The sequence below is a fragment of the Crotalus tigris genome, unplaced genomic scaffold, assembly GCF_016545835.1.
Source record: "Crotalus tigris isolate CLP2741 ecotype Arizona unplaced genomic scaffold, ASM1654583v1 scf7180000018217.1405312, whole genome shotgun sequence".
NCBI lineage: Eukaryota > Metazoa > Chordata > Lepidosauria > Squamata > Viperidae > Crotalus > Crotalus tigris.
The window spans coordinates 32802-51150 of record NW_024096887.1 but is presented as its reverse complement, the minus strand read 5'-3'; the positions used below and the strand labels follow the sequence as shown (position 1 = coordinate 51150).

General features: G+C 39.0%; 2 protein-coding genes across 2 annotated transcripts in view; both read left to right on the top strand.

The window, feature by feature from the left end:
- Nucleotides 1-11881, top strand: part of LOC120310494 (rab GTPase-activating protein 1-like) — an 87759-nt gene extending 75878 nt beyond the window's left edge. Inside the window, exon 13 of the mRNA XM_039348952.1 lies at nt 11660-11881. Within this exon, the coding sequence (XP_039204886.1) occupies nt 11660-11722 (63 nt within the window). The 3' untranslated portion in view covers nt 11723-11881. The remainder of the gene's footprint in view (nt 1-11659) is intronic.
- GPR52 (G protein-coupled receptor 52) lies at nt 15-2492 on the top strand. The gene has a single exon (XM_039348955.1). The coding sequence runs from the start codon at nt 895-897 to the stop codon at nt 1978-1980; it is 1086 nt and encodes a 361-aa protein (XP_039204889.1). The 5' UTR covers nt 15-894; the 3' UTR covers nt 1981-2492.
- Nucleotides 11882-18349: the final 6468 nt, after the last annotated feature.

Below are 18349 nucleotides of genomic sequence, written 5' to 3'. Positions count from 1 at the left end.
GGACAGAGCTATGAACTTCACTTTAATGATCCTATGTTGTTGCAGTTGTAGCCTAATTTCAGAAGTCAATGATTTCACTTTGTTTTTCCTGACATTAAATGCAAGACAGTTTCGTGTTCTGTGAGAAGCTTGGATTATCTTGTTGACATTTTCACATTAAGGTCGGCAACGTGTTTCAAACTGAATTAGCTGTTGAAGCTCTAATACTATGCCAGTGTGTGCCTTTTCTTTATTTTATTTTATCTTAACTAAACAGAGAAGATCTAGTTCATCAAAGGGGTGACAGGAGTCTCCATATATCAGTTACTACTTTAACTATATTTCTTAACACATCACCAAAGACTATTGAAGCTAGTTTGCATTCATGTGTTCGAACAATATCCATACAAATGCAGAATTGATTAAGATGATACAAGGAATGCTATGATCTGAAAGCCAAAAGATACCATATACCATTTTACTGGATTTCTTAGTCACATTGTTCTTAAACAATACTGTTATTTGGTTTAAAAAATAACATATGGAACATTTTTAACATGGCTTTCTTTTTTTAAATTCCTCCCTTCCCCAGGAAAATTACTTCCAGAATTTTTAACTGCAACTTTGTGTATTTCTTTTCTTCCCACCCTGCTATTTTTGTATTTCTGCCTTTCAAAAGTGTAGTTTGAATGATTGGCTTTGTTTAAAAGTGCCTTGTATTTTGCTGAGAAAGGAAAGAGTACAAGAAGAAGCTGGATAGTGGCCTTTCTGCCTGCTTTCTTGATTTCAGTGCTGATTATTCAGAAGCAATGTTAATATTTACATGGAGAAATCGAAGCACAGAAAAAGATTAGCAGGTGAACAATGGATCGCTAGTAACTGGAATTCCGACTATATTGTCAAATAATACAAACTATGAACCAGTTCACATGGACTGAATGGAAGAATCTGAATATGAATGATAGTAATGTGAATGTGTCTGAGCATCTATCCTGCCCTTTTGGATTTGGACATTATAACACCATTGACACTTGCATCCTTGAGACTGTTGTTATTATCTTACTAACATTTTTAATTATTACTGGTAACTTAACAGTAATTTTTGTCATTCATTGTGCTCCACTTTTGCATCATTATACCACCAGCTACTTTATTCAGACTATGGCATATGCTGATCTTTTTGTTGGGATTAGTTGCTTAATTCCTACTTTGTCATTGCTTCACTATTCTGTAGGTGTTCATGAGTCCTTAACTTGTCAAATTTTTGTGTATGTCATTTCTGTATTGAAAAGTGTTTCTATGGCCTGCCTTGCTTTCATTAGTGTGGATCGCTACCTTGCCATCACAAAACCACTCTCCTATAACCAGTTGGTCACCCCCTGTCGATTGAGGATCTGCATTATTTTGATTTGGCTATACTCGGGTGTTATCTTCCTGCCTTCCTATTTTGGTTGGGGAAAGCCAGGTTATCATGGAGACATTTTTGAATGGTGTGCAGCTTCTTGGCTCACCAATGCCTATTTTACTGGATTTATTGTGTGCTTACTCTATGCTCCAGCTGCCTTTATAATCTGTTTTACATATTTCCACATATTTAGAATTTGCCGGCAGCACACCAAAGAGATAAAGGACAGGAGAGCTCGGTTTCCTAGTCATGAAGTAGATACTGCTGCAGAAACTGGACATAGCCCAGATAGCCGTTATGCTATGGTTTTATTTCGTATAACCAGTGTGTTTTATGTGCTCTGGCTTCCCTACATTATATATTTCATGCTAGAGAGCACTAAGGTGCTGGAAAATCCATCACTCTCTTTTGTAACAACCTGGCTTGCTATTAGCAATAGTTTTTGTAACTGTGTAATATATAGTCTGTCAAATAGTGTTTTTAGGTTGGGACTGTGGAGATTGTCAGAGACAATATGTTCAGCTTGTATATGTAAAAAAGAAAGCGTGGTTCGAGAGCCCGTTCCTAGAAAACGGGCTAACTCTTGTTCGATTTAAAGGAAAAAAATAGGCAGTCATATACAATCTGATATATAGACTTTGTAATATTTGTATGTTGCCAGCTTAAAATTTCAAGAAGAAATACTTATTGTAAACACGAATTATATTTTGCAAGAGTAAGAAAACATTGCTGGAATGGTCATAAGTGGGGGACTACGTTGGAAATGGAAGCCAAGCTTCCAGCAGACTGAACTTAAACCCAGACTAGCTTTAATAACAAAATTGTCACTTATGAATATGTAGAAAACTGTGGTGGTAATATAAGTACTGTATGTTATGTTAAAATGCTTATTTGTGGAGGCATACATTTTATTTTTTTCTAATGTAATATATAAAGATGAACTAATTTTCTTTTGTTCTTTTGGAGTCTGTGACCAAATTGTTCGGACAGATTTTTGCTGTTCAATGCAGAGCGTGCATTAGGCATGTATATGAAACTGTTTTAAAATGTACATTTTGTATTCTGTATCATGTGGTTTTCCTAAACTATTATTAAATTATTGTTTAACACCTGGAATAAATAATTTTTAAATTGACTGTAAAGACCTTTTTGTTTTTCTGAAAAAATCCTGTTCAGGTTCTAAAAGCATTAATGCCAAATGCAAGTCAAAGTACTTTGTTATGTAATAGTATGCAAATTCTGAAATTCAGGTAAAAGGAATTTATATCTAAATTTCTGTAATTAATGTAAGGACATTAAAATATTGGACAGGAACCAACTAAAATGTAGCAATGTGCTTTGATTTCTACAGAACAATTGAGAACACATAATTCCATTTAGTTTCATTAAAATCAGTGTGATTTATATAGCTTAGTTTTATATAGGGATTGCTCCAAAAATATCAGTAAATCATATTAAAAATCTTAGCTCAAGCGGTTATTGAGTTTTTACATGTGGGCCACATTTTTAATGTCAACACTGTAATTTATTATTTCATGACAGTCCATATTGTGAAAAACTTTCTGTAACCTTTTGCAGTAAATATATATTTAGAATAGAATAACAGAGTTGGAAGGGACCTTGGAGGTCTTCTAGTCCAACCCCTTGCTTAGGCAGGAAACCCTATACCATTTCAGACAAATGGTTGTCCCATCTCCTTAAAAACTTTCAGTGTTGGAGCATTCACAACTTTGGGAGGCAAGTTGTTCCACTGATTAATTGTCAGGAACTTTCTTCTTAGTGCTAGGTTGCTTCTCTCCTTGATTAGTTTCCGTCCATTGCTTCTTGTCCTGCCCTCAGATGCTTTGGAAAACAGCTTGATTCCCTCTTCTTTGTGGCAGCCCCTGAGATATTGGAACACTGCTATCATGTCCCCCGTCCTTCTCGTCATTAAAGTAGACATACCCAATTCCAGCAGCCTTTCCTTATATGCTTTAGCCTGCAGTCCCCTAATCATCTTTGCTGCTCTTCTCTGTATTCTTTCTAGAGTCTCAACATCTTTTTTACATCATGGTGACCAAAACTGGATGCAGTATTCCAAGTGTGGCTTGACCAAGGCATTATAAAGTGGTATTAATACTTCACGTGATTTTGATTCTATCCCTTTGTTAATGCAGCCAAGATCTGTGTTGGCTTTTTTGGCAGCTGCAGCACACTGCTGGCTCATATTTAAGTGATTGTCCACTAGGACTCCAAGATCCCTCTCATAGCTACTACTATTGAGCGAGGTAACACCCATACTGTACCTTACTTTTTTCACCATTGAATTGTATTTTGTTAGATAGCGTCCAATGTTCAAATCTGTCATGATCCTGTATCTTAAACCTATCTTTTGGAGTGTTGGCTCCATCTGTTCCCTCATCCAAATCATTGATGAAGATGTTGAAGAGTAGTGGGCCTAAAACAGAGCTTTGGGATACCCCACTGCATACTTCTCTCCATATAGATGCAGTTCCATTGAGGACTACATGTTGAGTGCGGTTGGTCAACCAGTTACAAATCCATCTGGTGGTGATGCTGTCTAACCCACATTTTCCTATCTTATCAAGTAGTAGGTTGTGATCTACTTTATCAAATGCCTTACTGAAGTCCAAGTAAATTATATCCACAGCATTCCTCTGATCCATTAATTTTGTCACTTGGTCAAAGAATGCAATAAGATTTGTCTGGTATGATCTGTTTTTGACAAACCCATGTTGGCTTTTAGTAATGACTTTGTTTGCCTCTAGGTCAGGGGTTCTCAACCTTGGCAACTTTAAGACTTGTAGACTTCAACTCCCAGAATTCCTCTGCAAAGCTGGCTGAAGAATTCTGGGAGTTGAAGTCCACAAGTCTTAAAGTTGCCAAGGTTGAGAACCCCTGCTCTAGGTGTTCACTGATTTCGTTGTTTGATTATCTTTTCCAGAATCTTCCCAGGTATTGAGATCAGGCTGATAAGTGTGTAGTTTTCTGGATCTATTTGTGCTCAGTTGTGCTAATAGTAAAAAAGAAAAGCATTTGGTATATTTTCAAAATTGGTTTCTTAATTTATTCAACTTTCAGAACTCAATATTTCTGAGAGATCTAGAGCAAAGTCTGATATGTACTGAATAAAGGTCTCCATTTTGGTATATATTCAATAATTTTACAGGTTATTTAGAATGAAAATGCATCTATGAATGAAATTAATTGTCTCAAAGAAATTGGGAGAGAGAATTTGTTCCTACCGGAGACAACTTAAACTCTCAATATCTTTTTGACAAAGGGTTTTTCTATTGCCAAAGGGGATTCATAGAGTGGAAATAGTATTCATGGGTTTGAATTTATTCAAGATACATGCTGTATTTAAACTTCAAGTCTAAAAAATGGGCAAGTGATGTTTTACTTTAGCTTATCTTTGTGATTTTTTTATTATAAATTTTATTGGTTTTCTAATATTACAACTACATAATCGAAAAGCAATGTGGCGACTCAGTTACAATAATCCAATTACATACAAATATGATTGGTACAAATCTCAACCTAATACAGTAAATATTTCCTCTCTTTTTCTCTTAATATACAGTGTCTCATATTTGAATTAACACAATTTTTATTCTAATAATCACATAGAAGCAACTTTCTTGCATTTTTTCAATAGTTTTTAATTTATATATATATTATTTATATTAACACTCAATCTTTTTGACAATCAATAACCTAATGACTTTTTCCCAATTTTGATTTACCATCAACATTTAGATTTAATGTTTAATATTGTTCATTTCCAAATTACAAATGACCCCATTTCCCTTTATCACAGTTCCTCATGAAATCTGTTGTTCAGGATACACGTCTTATCTATTTACGTTCTTGCCATTTACATCAACAAATTAATAATACGGTATAATATTTTTATTTTCTAATGATTTCCAAATATCTTAAATTAGTAACCAAAGTTTCTTTTATTTCAATGTTTAATACTTCATCTCTCCTCCTGTTCATATCTACTATCTTGTATTTAAGCTAGTAATTTTTATTCTTAATGCTACATAAAAACACATTTATTACATTCTTCAATTTTCTTTAGCTTATATATATATCTTAATCACCTTTACATAACCATTATGCACAAATCAATATTCAAATTTAATTATCAATATTTATACTTCTAAATTTTAAATGGCCAAAATTTTCTTTCTCAGTTCATATTCAAAGTACGCATCTTAGTTATTTGGGTCTATTCCATTTTAATTCTCATAAGTAGGCCTAATGACCCCAATTCCCTTTATCACAATTCCTCACAAAATCTGATGTTCAGAATACACATCTATTTACGTCCTTGCCATTTACACCAACAAATTAATAATACAGTATATAATATTCTTATTTTCTAGTAATTTCCAAATATCTTAAATTAGTAACCAAAATTTATTTTATTTCAATGTTTAATACTTCCTCTCTTCTCCTCTTCGTATCTACTATCTTGTATTTAAGCTAATGATTTTTATTCCTAATACTACATAAAATCACATTTATTACATTCTTCAATTTTTTTAGCTTATATATATCTAATCACCTTTACATGACCATTATTGACAAATCAGTATTCAAATTTAATTATCAATACTTATACTTCTAAATTTTAAATGGCTAAAATTTCCTTTATCTCGGTTCATATTCAAAGTACACATCTAATCTATTTAAGTCTATTCCATTTTAATTCTCATAAATAAACCGAAATCCCATTCTTCTTCAGTCTTATTCTAGCTTTTTTTCTTTGCCAAATCATCTTCCATGGCCGTGGTTTTGAGTCATCAAACAGATCTCCTTGTATTGTTATATTTTTTATTTGACGTTGAAGATACCACTCAGTTGCCATTTTTTTTAAAAGAACTAGCCGTTCTAGGAGGTCGACTCTTTGTTTTTCCATCTCGACGTAATTGTCTTGAACTGTTTGTCTTCTTTTCCATCTGTTCTTCTTGAACCTCAGGTTCCTTCTGGTTTATATAGAAAATCTTTTATTTTTCCCATATTATCTGTTTCTTTTTTGGATTTTCCTTTATCTGTGTATGTTGAGCAATTAAGTCTTCTGTCATAGTATTTAATTGTTCCACCTTTTCTGTTGCGTTCTGTATAGGTAATTATTTAGTTGTGATTAAAGTTTGAGTTTGCAAATCCAGGCAGCCTTCTTGGTTTTTTTTCTATAGCCTCTTATTTCTTCACCAGCTATAATAAGAGTTTGGAGGAATTCTTTCAACATGTAAAGAAGTTGCTCCTGATCCTCCTCCATCAGAAAAGTCTGTTCCTGATTTTCTTCCATGATAGTGTGCTAGACTAGAAGTTTTACAGTCAGGGATTTCAAAAAGAAAGTTTTTTTTTCACTGATTTAGGAGCACAGCTGAGCTTCTAATGTTTCAAGGTTGCAGGTGTCTTATCTATTTTCTGGGCTGTCAGCCAAGTCTCTTTTAGACAATAACAGATTGAAAAATCAAGTTTAGCCACAAGATGTCGCTCCTACCATTAGAAGCTTTCCTTTGAGCCCCAAAGTTATTTTAATCTTTTCAGTTTTGCTTTTGTTTTATAAAGGAAAAAACTCCAACCTTCAGTGAAAATAAAAATAGAGAATAAAGAGTAGGAAGTATTTTAGTCCATAAATTTTAAGAAATAAAATTCCGATTGGGATCCAATCAAATTTTTTTCAACATTTTAAAACTCCCCTGAGTAGTCGATTGCCACTTTTTCTAGAGGAAGGGCTAAAATCCCCCTTCCCTCTCCACAGGGGGGAAAATACTTAAGCAGCTTATCCAGGTACAAAAGATAATTAGGATTTAAGAGAGGTAGATCTCACCCAGTCTTTTCCGCACTGCTTTAAAGTTGCCTGATGGGAAGTGTGACTTCTGCTGTCTGCAGTCTAGTGACAAGCCATATTACTATGGCCGGTCTTTTGTTCGCTGGTTTGGAGGGTTGCGCCAGCCCTAGTGAGAGAGCTACTGCTCTCCCGCGATCTAGTGAAGGTTCCTCCTTGCTGGTCGCCCTTACAGGGCGACTTTCGACTCTTTTCAGGGCCCCCCAGCGATGAAGACTGAGCTCGTCTTCCAGGCGTCCATGGCGGCTGCGTGGCAAACCGGAAGCCTATCTTTGTGATTTTTATTAGTTGGGAATTGTCTGGAGACTAATTAAGTTTTCACTAGGGTGCAATGGCTTCATGTCCATTTTAGGTTTAGGTATAAAAATGAGATGCCTAGAATCTCCAGGTAGAATTATATAGAAACTCCCATCCCCATCCAGTATGTGAGATTAATTTGAAATATACTACAATCAAATTATTAAAAGTGTTAATTTGTTATATTAGAACCTTAATGAAAAAGTAATATTTTTCTTAACTTTTTGGTATGTTCATATACAACCAAATGTTGGAAAGGAATTATGCAAAGTTTTAGAACTCTTGTCAGTCTGTGTGCACATCAGCAGGATAACTTCCCCAAAGAGAAGAAAGCAGCATCAAATTTGGCACTCTAGAGGGCTCAGCAGGAGGAGGATCAAATTTGAGACCGGGCAAGTTCCAGCTGAAAGCAGTGGGAAAAAAACCCAGAAAAAGAGAATCCCCTGGTTTATTCCAGGCAGCAGTTTGAAATATGGCTAAATGTCCCATTCTTAAGCCCTCTCCAGTCACATGACCAAAGTGGAGCTGCTGTTGAAAGATTGGAAAGAATCAGTTAAGACATTCCCTATAGGGTTTCTCTTTAACACCATTTCTACATGATCCCCTTGTTGAGGCCTTAATTGAAAAGAGGTTCTTGATCAAGTGTCTTCAGCTGTTTGTGCCATCATTGCTTTAATTTATGTTTACTGTTCAGTTTTGTTTCTCTTTATTCTTTCTAATCCAACAAAATGTTGGAAAGAAAAGCTCAGGACTTTGTCTTTCAGCTGGATATATCTTTGAAAACTGAAAGCACAGAACTAAATTTGGTCTGGAAGAGGAAGCCTGTAAATGGGATCGATCTAACCAGGCATTACAGAGAAAAATACTCCAGAGGAAAATCCACTAGTGCAGTGGTCCGCAACCTTTTTAATGCCGCGACCCCCAACCGGTCGTAAGTTGAGGACTACTCAACCGGTCGTAAGTCGAGGACTACTCAACTGGTGCAGCACCGTTTGCAGAATGGGACTTTTGGCGGGCTCAGCAGGGCAGAGACAGCCTGGACAATTCCTATTGGCTTTTGAAAGCCGATAGAATTAGACTCTATTCAAGAGAGTCTATTCTATTGGCTTTCAAAAACCAATAGAATAAAAGGGAGTAGCACAGCTAAGGAAAAGGGGAAAAAAATGGCGGACTGCGTTGTTTGGCGACCCCTGTGAAATGGTCGTTCGACCCCAAATGGGGTCCCGACCCACAGGTTGAGAACCACTGCACTAGTGCATCCCTACGAAGAAAGTGTTATGTTGCTTGCTATTTCACACAGCTGCAACATAAAGGGAGAGCAGAGATACATCGTGCACCCTCCCCCTCCTCCCTCTCCTCTTATTTAACAGGTTAATTCTTTATCCGAAGGAAAATGCAGTAGTCATGCCTTCTATGGCTACAGATGGGAAAGAAAGAAATCTTGAAACCATATTCTGCAGGCTTTGCTTATTTATGTATTAACTCTAGAAAATGATGGAAATTGTTCAACACTGACAGGATAATTAGTAACAAATTGAATATCTTAATTCTTAGTACGTTATTTTATGAAAATAGAGTTGCTCTATAAAAGAACATAACTATATACTGCAGATAAGCTTCATTTAAATAATTTATATTAACAAAATAGATTAAAATGTGATATGTTCTAAAGAATTATCATTAAATATCACCTTTTCTATAAGCTAGAACTTTGTCATATCAGTTCTATTCAGAATGATAAGCACAGATTGCTAGTATAAGACCTGAAAAATCTATACAAGAAACTGTAATAAAGTTTCTAGTTGCCAGTTTCTATTATTGATGCCTTCAGAATGAAAGAGGAAATAGTAGCTAACAACCTCCATTGTGTATACTACAGCATTTCTCCCAACTACCACTTGAGGCTATCAGAGAGAAAGAAATCAGCAGACCTTTATTGTGCTTCAGTTCCATTATCTACTAAATTACTACCTGCTGCACTTTTAGCTATTTTTTTCCTCTTTTCTTTTTCCTCACAATTACTAATCTGTAAGCCTGTGGGCAGAAATTACCTTCTTTCTGATCTTTGCAAGGTAGTCCAGTAACTCTTTGGGTTGAAGACTAGGATAGGATAAAAATTCCATGATTCCTGGGTGTATACATATTGAGAATAAAACTTGATCACCAGGAAAAGTTAAAACGTTAAAAGTTTTTATATAAAACAAAAGTTTTAAATACAAAACATTAAAAGTTTTAAAAATAGAGACCTAGCTTTTGTTGGCTGCTGCCAACTTCATCAGGGTGTACATAGATCAATGGGAGTGAACATTTATATGTAAGTTAACACCTGCACTCGACTTCTCGACCGCGTAATGGGTCCAGATCAGCCAATCGTAGCATTCGTTGTAATTGCTGCATGATTGAATGACTCATCCACTTGTATCACACGTCCCTCATCAGAGTGTAAACAAGTTTCCAACTCCCCACTCATCCATATCCGTGGTCTAGGAGGGTCTTCGATCTTATTCCAACTCAAGATATCATCCCCACCACCAAGTCGTTTCCCCCTTCTCTCTTCCTTAAGATTCTCCGTGTGTCCAGAGTCCTCCCCACCTCCACCATTCTGGCGTCCGTTCTTAATATCGTGACGTTCATTATTACGGAGCCTCACTCTGGGTGTTCTACATGTGCTCTCCTTGCGTGGTTTTTAACGTTTTAACTTTTCCTGGTGATCAAGTTTTATTCACACACACACACATACACATACATACATACATACATACATACATACACAAACACATACATACATACATACATATATAAAATAAATAATACATGATCACCGGGAGAATTTTAAGTAAAAATACTTTACTAAAAATACTTCACTAAAAAAGGTTGCCAAGCTTTCATTGGGGAACTCCCCAACATCATCAATGGCTAAAAGGCCGTTCTAGCAAAGATGGTTTAAATGGGTTTGGTCGACGTTTGCACACGGCTCTTCGACCGCATAACTGGCCCCAGCTGATCAGCCGGTATTCGGAATGGGGCCAGTTATGCGAGCAATCACACAATGTGAGCAATCACACATTGCTCCTAGAAGCACGAAGCTGAAAACACCAGCCTGAAGATGACGAATGAGACTTCGTCGAAACGTCGCCAAGACACTTCCAATTTTACGTGGGAGAAAACCCGAATAAACAAAGACCTACATACATATACATACATATACATACACACACACACACACACACACACACACACATATATATATATTCAAGAATATTGGTAAAAATGCGACTCCCAGGCATAATTATGAATAAAAGAATAAAATACGATCACCGGGAGGGTTAAAATAAGAATACTTTACTAAAAATATACTTATACTAAAAAGTTGCCAAGCTTTCGCTGGGGGAACTCCCCAGCATCGTCAGGGCTAAAAGGCCATTACAATAAAGGTGGTTTAAGTAGGTTCAAGTAATGTTTATGCACGGCTCCTAGACCGTGTTACTGGCCCTGATTGGCCAGCTGATAACCAAGATGTGTCTATAACGTTATGTTCTTTTCTTCGGATGCCCTTCCCTATCCCTCCACTATTGGTCTTTGGAGGCGTTAGTAATCTTGCATCCCCTCCTCTTCTGATAATACCAACGCCTGCCGTATCGGGGAGAGGATTCAATCTGATGTTTTCTTGTATCTTATGATGGGGATAGGGTTCCACTAACTGTGGGTTAATATCTATGTGGGGGAAACAGCCAAACGCCTGAAGACTCGTCTCCATGAACACCAATTGGCTATAAAACGGGGCGAGCAGCATTCACAACTTTGGATGCATATGGCGCAAGAGGGCCACCGATTTGACTTTGCTAATACCTGTATCGTAGCTAGTGATGCCACGAAGGGAGGCCGGCTACTGAAAGAGGCCTGGTTCTCAAATGACAGCTCAATTAATCGTCGCATTGACTTGCATCCAGCGCAACAAGCGCTGCGGAAATGGGACTCAAATTACCATTCATTACATCGCAAGCGATCATACCAACTCTTGCGGCGTTATGGACAGGAAGCCGCATCCCCCCACCGCTGGGAATGCCTGCATACAGACGTAAATAACTATACCATCAACATCCCCTTGCCAGGTGACCGGCGCCGGACCGTGCAGCAAGAGAGTCTCCCACCCCAACATGTGGACGCTGGAATAGAGGCTACGGACTCCCCGCGTACAGAAAAAGAAAGGGAGGGGGCGCCCGATATGGATGATCTACGCACCGCCCAACAACCCCATGTGAGACTCACACCCCCCCAGGAGGGAGGAAGCGATACCAGTGGAGCCGGAACACCTAAAAGACTTGTTAAAATCTCGGAGTGTGTGGTTGCCCATAGCAACGAGGAGGAGCGTCCCACATGGAGAGGGGAGAGAAAGCATAGAATGACAACCTGCTCGATCAGTAAGGGGAGGAGTAATGAGAGCGGTTTGAGTGCCAAACAACGGGAGGGAACGGATGTAAGGAGGACTGGGGTGGGGAATAAAGACCTGATTGCTGAGGCATACCATACTCAGATAAGAGCTGTTGACACGACAAAGGAGGAGAGAGGTATATAATTGTGAAGGGATATTAACCCACAGTTAGTGGAACCCTATCCCCATCATAAGATACAAGAAAACATCAGATTGAATCCTCCCCCCGATACGGCAGGCGTTGGTATTATCGGAAGAGGAGGGGATGCAAGGTTACTAATGCCTCCAAAGACCAATAGTGGAGAGATAGGGAAGGGCATCCGAAGAAAAGAACATAACGTTATAGACACATCTTGGTTATCAACTGGCCAATCAGGGCCAGTAACACGGTCTAGGAGCCGTGCGCAAACGTTACCTGAACCTACTTAAACCACCTTTATTGTAATGGCCTTTTAGCCCTGACGATGCTGGGGAGTTCCCCCAGCGAAAGCTTGGCAACTTTTTAGTATAAGCATATTTTTAGTAAAGTATTCTTATTTTAACCCTCCCGGTGATCGTATTTTATTCTTTTATTCATATATGAGCCGAGTGCAAATGATTAGCAGTTGCATATAAGCTTTCCCAACGACTACCGTTTACACCCTGGTGATGTCAAGAGCTCTTGACGAAAGCTAGGTTCAGTAAATAAAATCTTTTATATTTTTATATTTTTATTCTCTTGGTGATCGACTATTTATTGATTTTAACATACATACATACATACATACATTAAAAAAATTAAATATTGTGGGCAAATATTACCACTATTCCACAGTTGTTGAGTGGCTTAAATTATGTCACAAGAAAAGAGGAGTGTAAGAAGGAAGTTTTATTAATTACAGAAATGCTCTAAAATTCTGAGGCTTAAATTTTTACCAATAAGCAACTTGTTCCTGCTTGAAAAATGATGTATCTTGAAAAGGGTATAAGGGGTTAAAAGGGTAAACTAATGGACATCTTTTTAGAAATTGTATTGTATTTCCAGTTAAGTAAGTATAGGATTGCAGTCTTATTCACCAGGCAAGAAGTATTTTGAGGGAAAAAGAAGAGGAAAGATATAAGACTGAAATTTTCTGGAGAAGCTTTTGAAGAATATCTCCAAATTTCTTAACATAATTAAGGTTTGGGAGTTGTTTAGAGAGAAATAACACCTTGGATACACTGAATTTTCCCAAAATTAATACCTGGTCTTATATGTTTTTTGCATCCAAAAGAGGCAGTAGGTGTTATTTTCCAGGGATGTCTTATTTTTTTCCTGACACCTGCCTTGTCTCGCAGCAATGGCACTGAAAGACCTGTCCAGGTGGCCGCTGGCCCACTTCTGTGACCGCTTGTGGCAGGAGGCCACGTGGCCCATTACATCGTGCCACCACCATGAGGCGAGGAAGGTAGGGGAGGGGGTAGAGCTGCCCCTAGAACCCAGTAGATGCTCCAACACTTTTTGCCCAAAGAGAGACTAGAAGCTTTGTCTGCTTGCAAATGGGGCACTTAGGAACCGAGAGATTCGCTCCATCTCCAAGCATCCCATTTGCAAGCAGACAAAGCTTCCATTGGTCTCTGTCATTTCTCTGTCCAGGTGAAAATTGTTTGGGCGCCTATAGAGTGTTTGGAAACAGAGCGCTCCATTTCCAAATACTCCATAGGCACTTTTCGCCCGGGCAGAGAAATACCAGAGACTGGAAGCTTTATCTGCTTGCAAACAGGGCACTTGGAGACGGAGCGAATTGCTCGGTTTCTAAGCGCCCCATTTGCAAGCAGATGTAGCTTCCGGTCTCCCTCTAGGCAAAAAGCACATGGCATGTCCAGGTCGCCTGCCTACCCCCCCCCCCGCCTCTGCCTCTGTGCTTGGAGTTACCTATGATGCACCAAGGGGCCAGCAGGCTGTGGCTGCTGCCAGACACCATTGGCCCCCATGCACACACCCACGTGCTTATTTTTGGGTAGGGCTTATATTAAGCCCACCTCAAAAAATCAGGCTAGGGCTTCTTTTCGGGTTGGGTCTTATTTTCAGGAAAACATGATATACGTACTGATATTTAACAGCTGAAGTTTATTTTTTAAAATATTGATTAAAAATAATGTTTTTTTATATATCCAAGGTTTTTATTAATTTTCCAATATTGCATTTATATATTTGAAAAGTAGCGTGGCGGTTGAGCATCGTAATTCCATTACATTTAAATATCATCAGTACAAATCTCAAAGTATTACAACAACAAATTCCCTCTCTTTCCCCCATAAGATCTACTATCATATTCAGATCAATACAGTTCTTATTCTATCAATCAAACAAAAAATACCTTTTTAATATTCATTAATAATCTTCAGTCTATACATATCTTAATTAATTTGACATTCCATCTTTTAGACAATAACCTAATAAATTTTTTTTAACTTTAATTTTGCATTAACATTTAAATTTAACGTTTAATCTTTATCATTTCCAGATTTTAAATGATCCCAGTTTCTCAGTCTCCTATCTCATATTTAGGGCTAATAATTTTTCTTTTCTTTTTCTTTTTTCTACTTCTTTCCTTTCTTCCTTTCCAGAAAAAGAGAAAAATAAATAAATAAATAAACCATTAGCATTTATGCCACAAGCTAATATACAAATTTAATTATTAGTATTTATACTTCTGGGTTTTATTTAACCTGTGTCTCAACTCATGACAATATCTTAAATTCAAGTCTTAGTTATAAACATTCAAACTTTTAGCAAATCAGTAACCTGGTAATTGATTTTCCCTTAATATTTTAATTTAACATTTAATATTTATCTTTTTTCCAAATTTTAATGAAACACAATTCCTTTATCACAATTCCTCATATGATCTAATATTTAAAATACAGACATTATTTGTAAAATCTATCATATATCTTAACAAACTAATAAGACAATATAATATTCTTATTTTGATATTTATATTTCTAGATTTTATAAAACCAATTTTTTTTATCTCAAATCATTACAGTATCTTATATTCAAAATACATATTCTATCCATTTAAATATATTCTATTTTAGATCTCATATATAGATCAAAACCGCAATCCCTTTCAGTCTAATTCTAGCTTTTTTCCTCTGACAAATCATCTTTCGTATCTTCGCTTTTAAATCATCAAAAAGATCTCCTTGTTTTGTTGTAACTATTGTTTGATATTGATAAAGGCGTTCAGTTGCTGTTTTCTTAAGAGGGCTAGCTGGTTTGACAGGTCGTCTCTTTATTTTTCCAATTCAATGCAGTTGTCCCAAAGTATTTATCTTGTCTTTCATCTTTTTTTTTTTTTGTCTTCAAATTCCTTCTGGTTTATAAGAAAAGTCCTTTCCTTGTTCTCTATTATCAGTTTCCTTCCCGTTTTCCACAGTTTGTATTTGTTGAGTATCTAAATCTTCTGTCATAACATTTGGTTGTTTCCCCTTCTCCAGCATGATGACTGAAGAATCCACCAGTGGGTTATTTCAGTCCTCCTGCCCAATCAGACCAAGTTGTCAAGTTGTCACACCCCTCTTTGTCTGGGACCTCCCAGTTTCATCTTGGTCTTTCGCCCATGAGGACGTGATAACTTGACTCTCAGTTCGTTTGGATAGCAGGTCAGACTAGATATTATCAATCCATTGGTGGATTCTTCTTTAGATTGGGAGAATTAGTGGAGATTATTCCCTTCTCTGGGAGGTTTGAATCCTTTTTCCCCTTTCCCTCAGGGCTAGAGTAGCATTCCTCTCCAGGATAGGGGGGGGGGTGGTTTCTTTTCCCTCAATTCAGCAGTTGCTGAGTTGTTCCCAAATCTTTGATAGATAGAGTTTCTCTTCGTTATAGTTAGAGGGGGATTGAGTATTCCCACTCCCCTGGCAAGCACACATGTTTTCTGGCTGGTGGCCGCCATTTTGAGGCTACGTGGCTTCTTCTCTGACCGGGCCCGGTCAGTGATTCCTATAGTGGCCACCATTTTGAATCCGCGGAGCTCAGCTTTCGCCAAAGTTTTCTCCGGCCAAAGCACAGCTGAGCTGATTGTTTGGAATGAGCAACGGGGGGAATATTGCCTGGAATTTTTTGTTTGCTTTCTGGCTGCCGCTGAAGAGGACGGAGCTTCGTTTTACAGTGGTGAGCTGTTTCGCGCCTAAAAGCTGTTAGGCGCATTTTGCCAAACGGATTCCTGCATTTCAGAAAAGCCTCGATGCCTTATTACTTTCTGGGTACCTTCTGACTGTTTTAAGAGTCTCATTATATCCCCCCCACCTCCTCCTCCCCCCCTTTCCATCCTCACCGGAGCTCAGGGCGTCCACCATTTTGAGGCACATTTCAACAGGGCAACGCCCATTTAACACCCAGGCTAGGACGCCATTTTGTGAGCTTGTTTAAACAACTTTCTGTATATTTTGTTCTGCATAGTTTAACTGGTATAGTTACATATAATTCACTTATGCTTCTGCATTACCTGTATTCACTTTATCACTGAGCTTAAGTGTTTCAGAATCCATTATTCTTATTGAAGACATCCAATATCAACAAGTGTGTGGAATTATTGCTGAAGCACCGGTCCTTCAGGCCCTGCTCGCCACATTGCCCGTATCTGCCACTCTGCATCTAGTGGTTGCTTCAAGATCCTGACCATTGCCACTATTGTGGGACATGTGTGATTTCATCACCACTTGGCCTCAAGTCCACCACATTGCCTGGGTGACGAGCGCTTCAGCGCCAAGCGTGAGCCCAGGTTAGCCAGTGGGCCGGCTCACGCCAATCCCTGTGAAGTCAGTCCCTCTTAAGGGGGGGGTCTCCTGATGTCCCTTGCAGAGCGAGTCAGTTCCAGAGTCACTTCTGGGGTGCATCTCGATAGATATGGCAGAAACCACTGAGCCACAGCCTTTGGGCACAGACAACACCTCCGTCCAAGTTGAGCCGGTACCCGAGGTGCCTAGAGGTAAGGCCAAAGCCAAATCAGAGTACGGCAGGAAGGCTGGCAAGGCAAGCGATAGGCAGGCTGACTGAACACACAAAGCCCTGGAAAAGCAATTCTCCCGGGCCCAACGCTTGTCTGCTGAAAGAGGTCATTCGCTGTCAACCTCCACACCACCTGACACGGGGGCACATTTGCCATCCACATTGAGAGCTTGGTCACCTGAGAATGTGCATCAGCAGGTCTCGACTCAGACCTTTGGTCATGGAGGACCACCTCTGTTTGGGGAGGACCTTGATCTGTCCGGCCTGTCAACAGCACCCACCACTGCCATCACACCAACTGCTGCGGGGTTAATGGCCTCCGCTAGAGCAGTCCTTCTCTGACCAGCTCCAAGTGTGGATATCGCAGGCTGTCTTCCAAGCCATGGCATCATTAGGTCACCATCAGGCGTCTCCCATTCCGGGGTCTTCTTCTGCACCGGCCACCTATGCACGACCTCCACTGGATCATTCAGGTATGGTTTCCCCATCCCCTTCTCCTGAATCTGACTCTTCCAATGTTTCTGATTATGAGGACGGTATGGACCATTGGTCTGATTGTGAGGAACCTACCCATGAATCTCAGCCCATGGCAGAGCTATTCAATGCTTCACTATTTCCTTCCTTGCTGCGCAGAGCCTGTGCAGCGGGTAAGCTTTCCTCCCATCCGGCTCCAACCCCACAGCCTTCCTCTGATCAGGACATTAATCCCCTGTTTGCTGAGCCTGTAGACAAACACCTCCAAATTCCCTGTCCCCCATTATTTCTCAAAAATATTCAGGGGCAGTGGGAGTCACCGGCAGCTCAGCCGACCCAGGGAGCGGCTGAGTGCAAGATAGTGGACATGGCAAAGAATTTGGCAGGTTTATTTGAGGTACCAAAAGTAGATGAATCTCTGGCTCTGCTTTTTTCGACTGCCATTCTCCTGGCAGATGTCTCGGACGCTCTTAAGGCAGAAGATAAAAAATCTGAAATGGCCTTACGCAAGGTCCATTTGGCATCTGCATGGGCAGCAAAAGCAGCAACTTCCACTTCTTTCTTTGCCAGGATTTCAATTACCTAGCTTTGACAGTTGCAGGACAGAATTCCATTGGAATAGGTCAGGATCCATCAGGATTTAACCAAGCTAATTGCCACATCTGAGTATATGGCGGATGTCTCCCTGTACTCAGCCAAGCATTCAGCCCGAGCAATGGCTTCCAGCGTAGTTGCTAGGAGGCTTCTATGGCTCAAAAACTGGAGAGCTGAGAGCAAACATAAGTGGCGTGCGGCCACTGCCCCCTGCACGGGTGGCAGATTATTTGAGGAGGCCCTAACGCCGTATCTCATCAAAAACAAAAAACAAAAGGTTAATTCTCATTTGGCAAGGAAAAATAACACACATTTCCTCCCTTA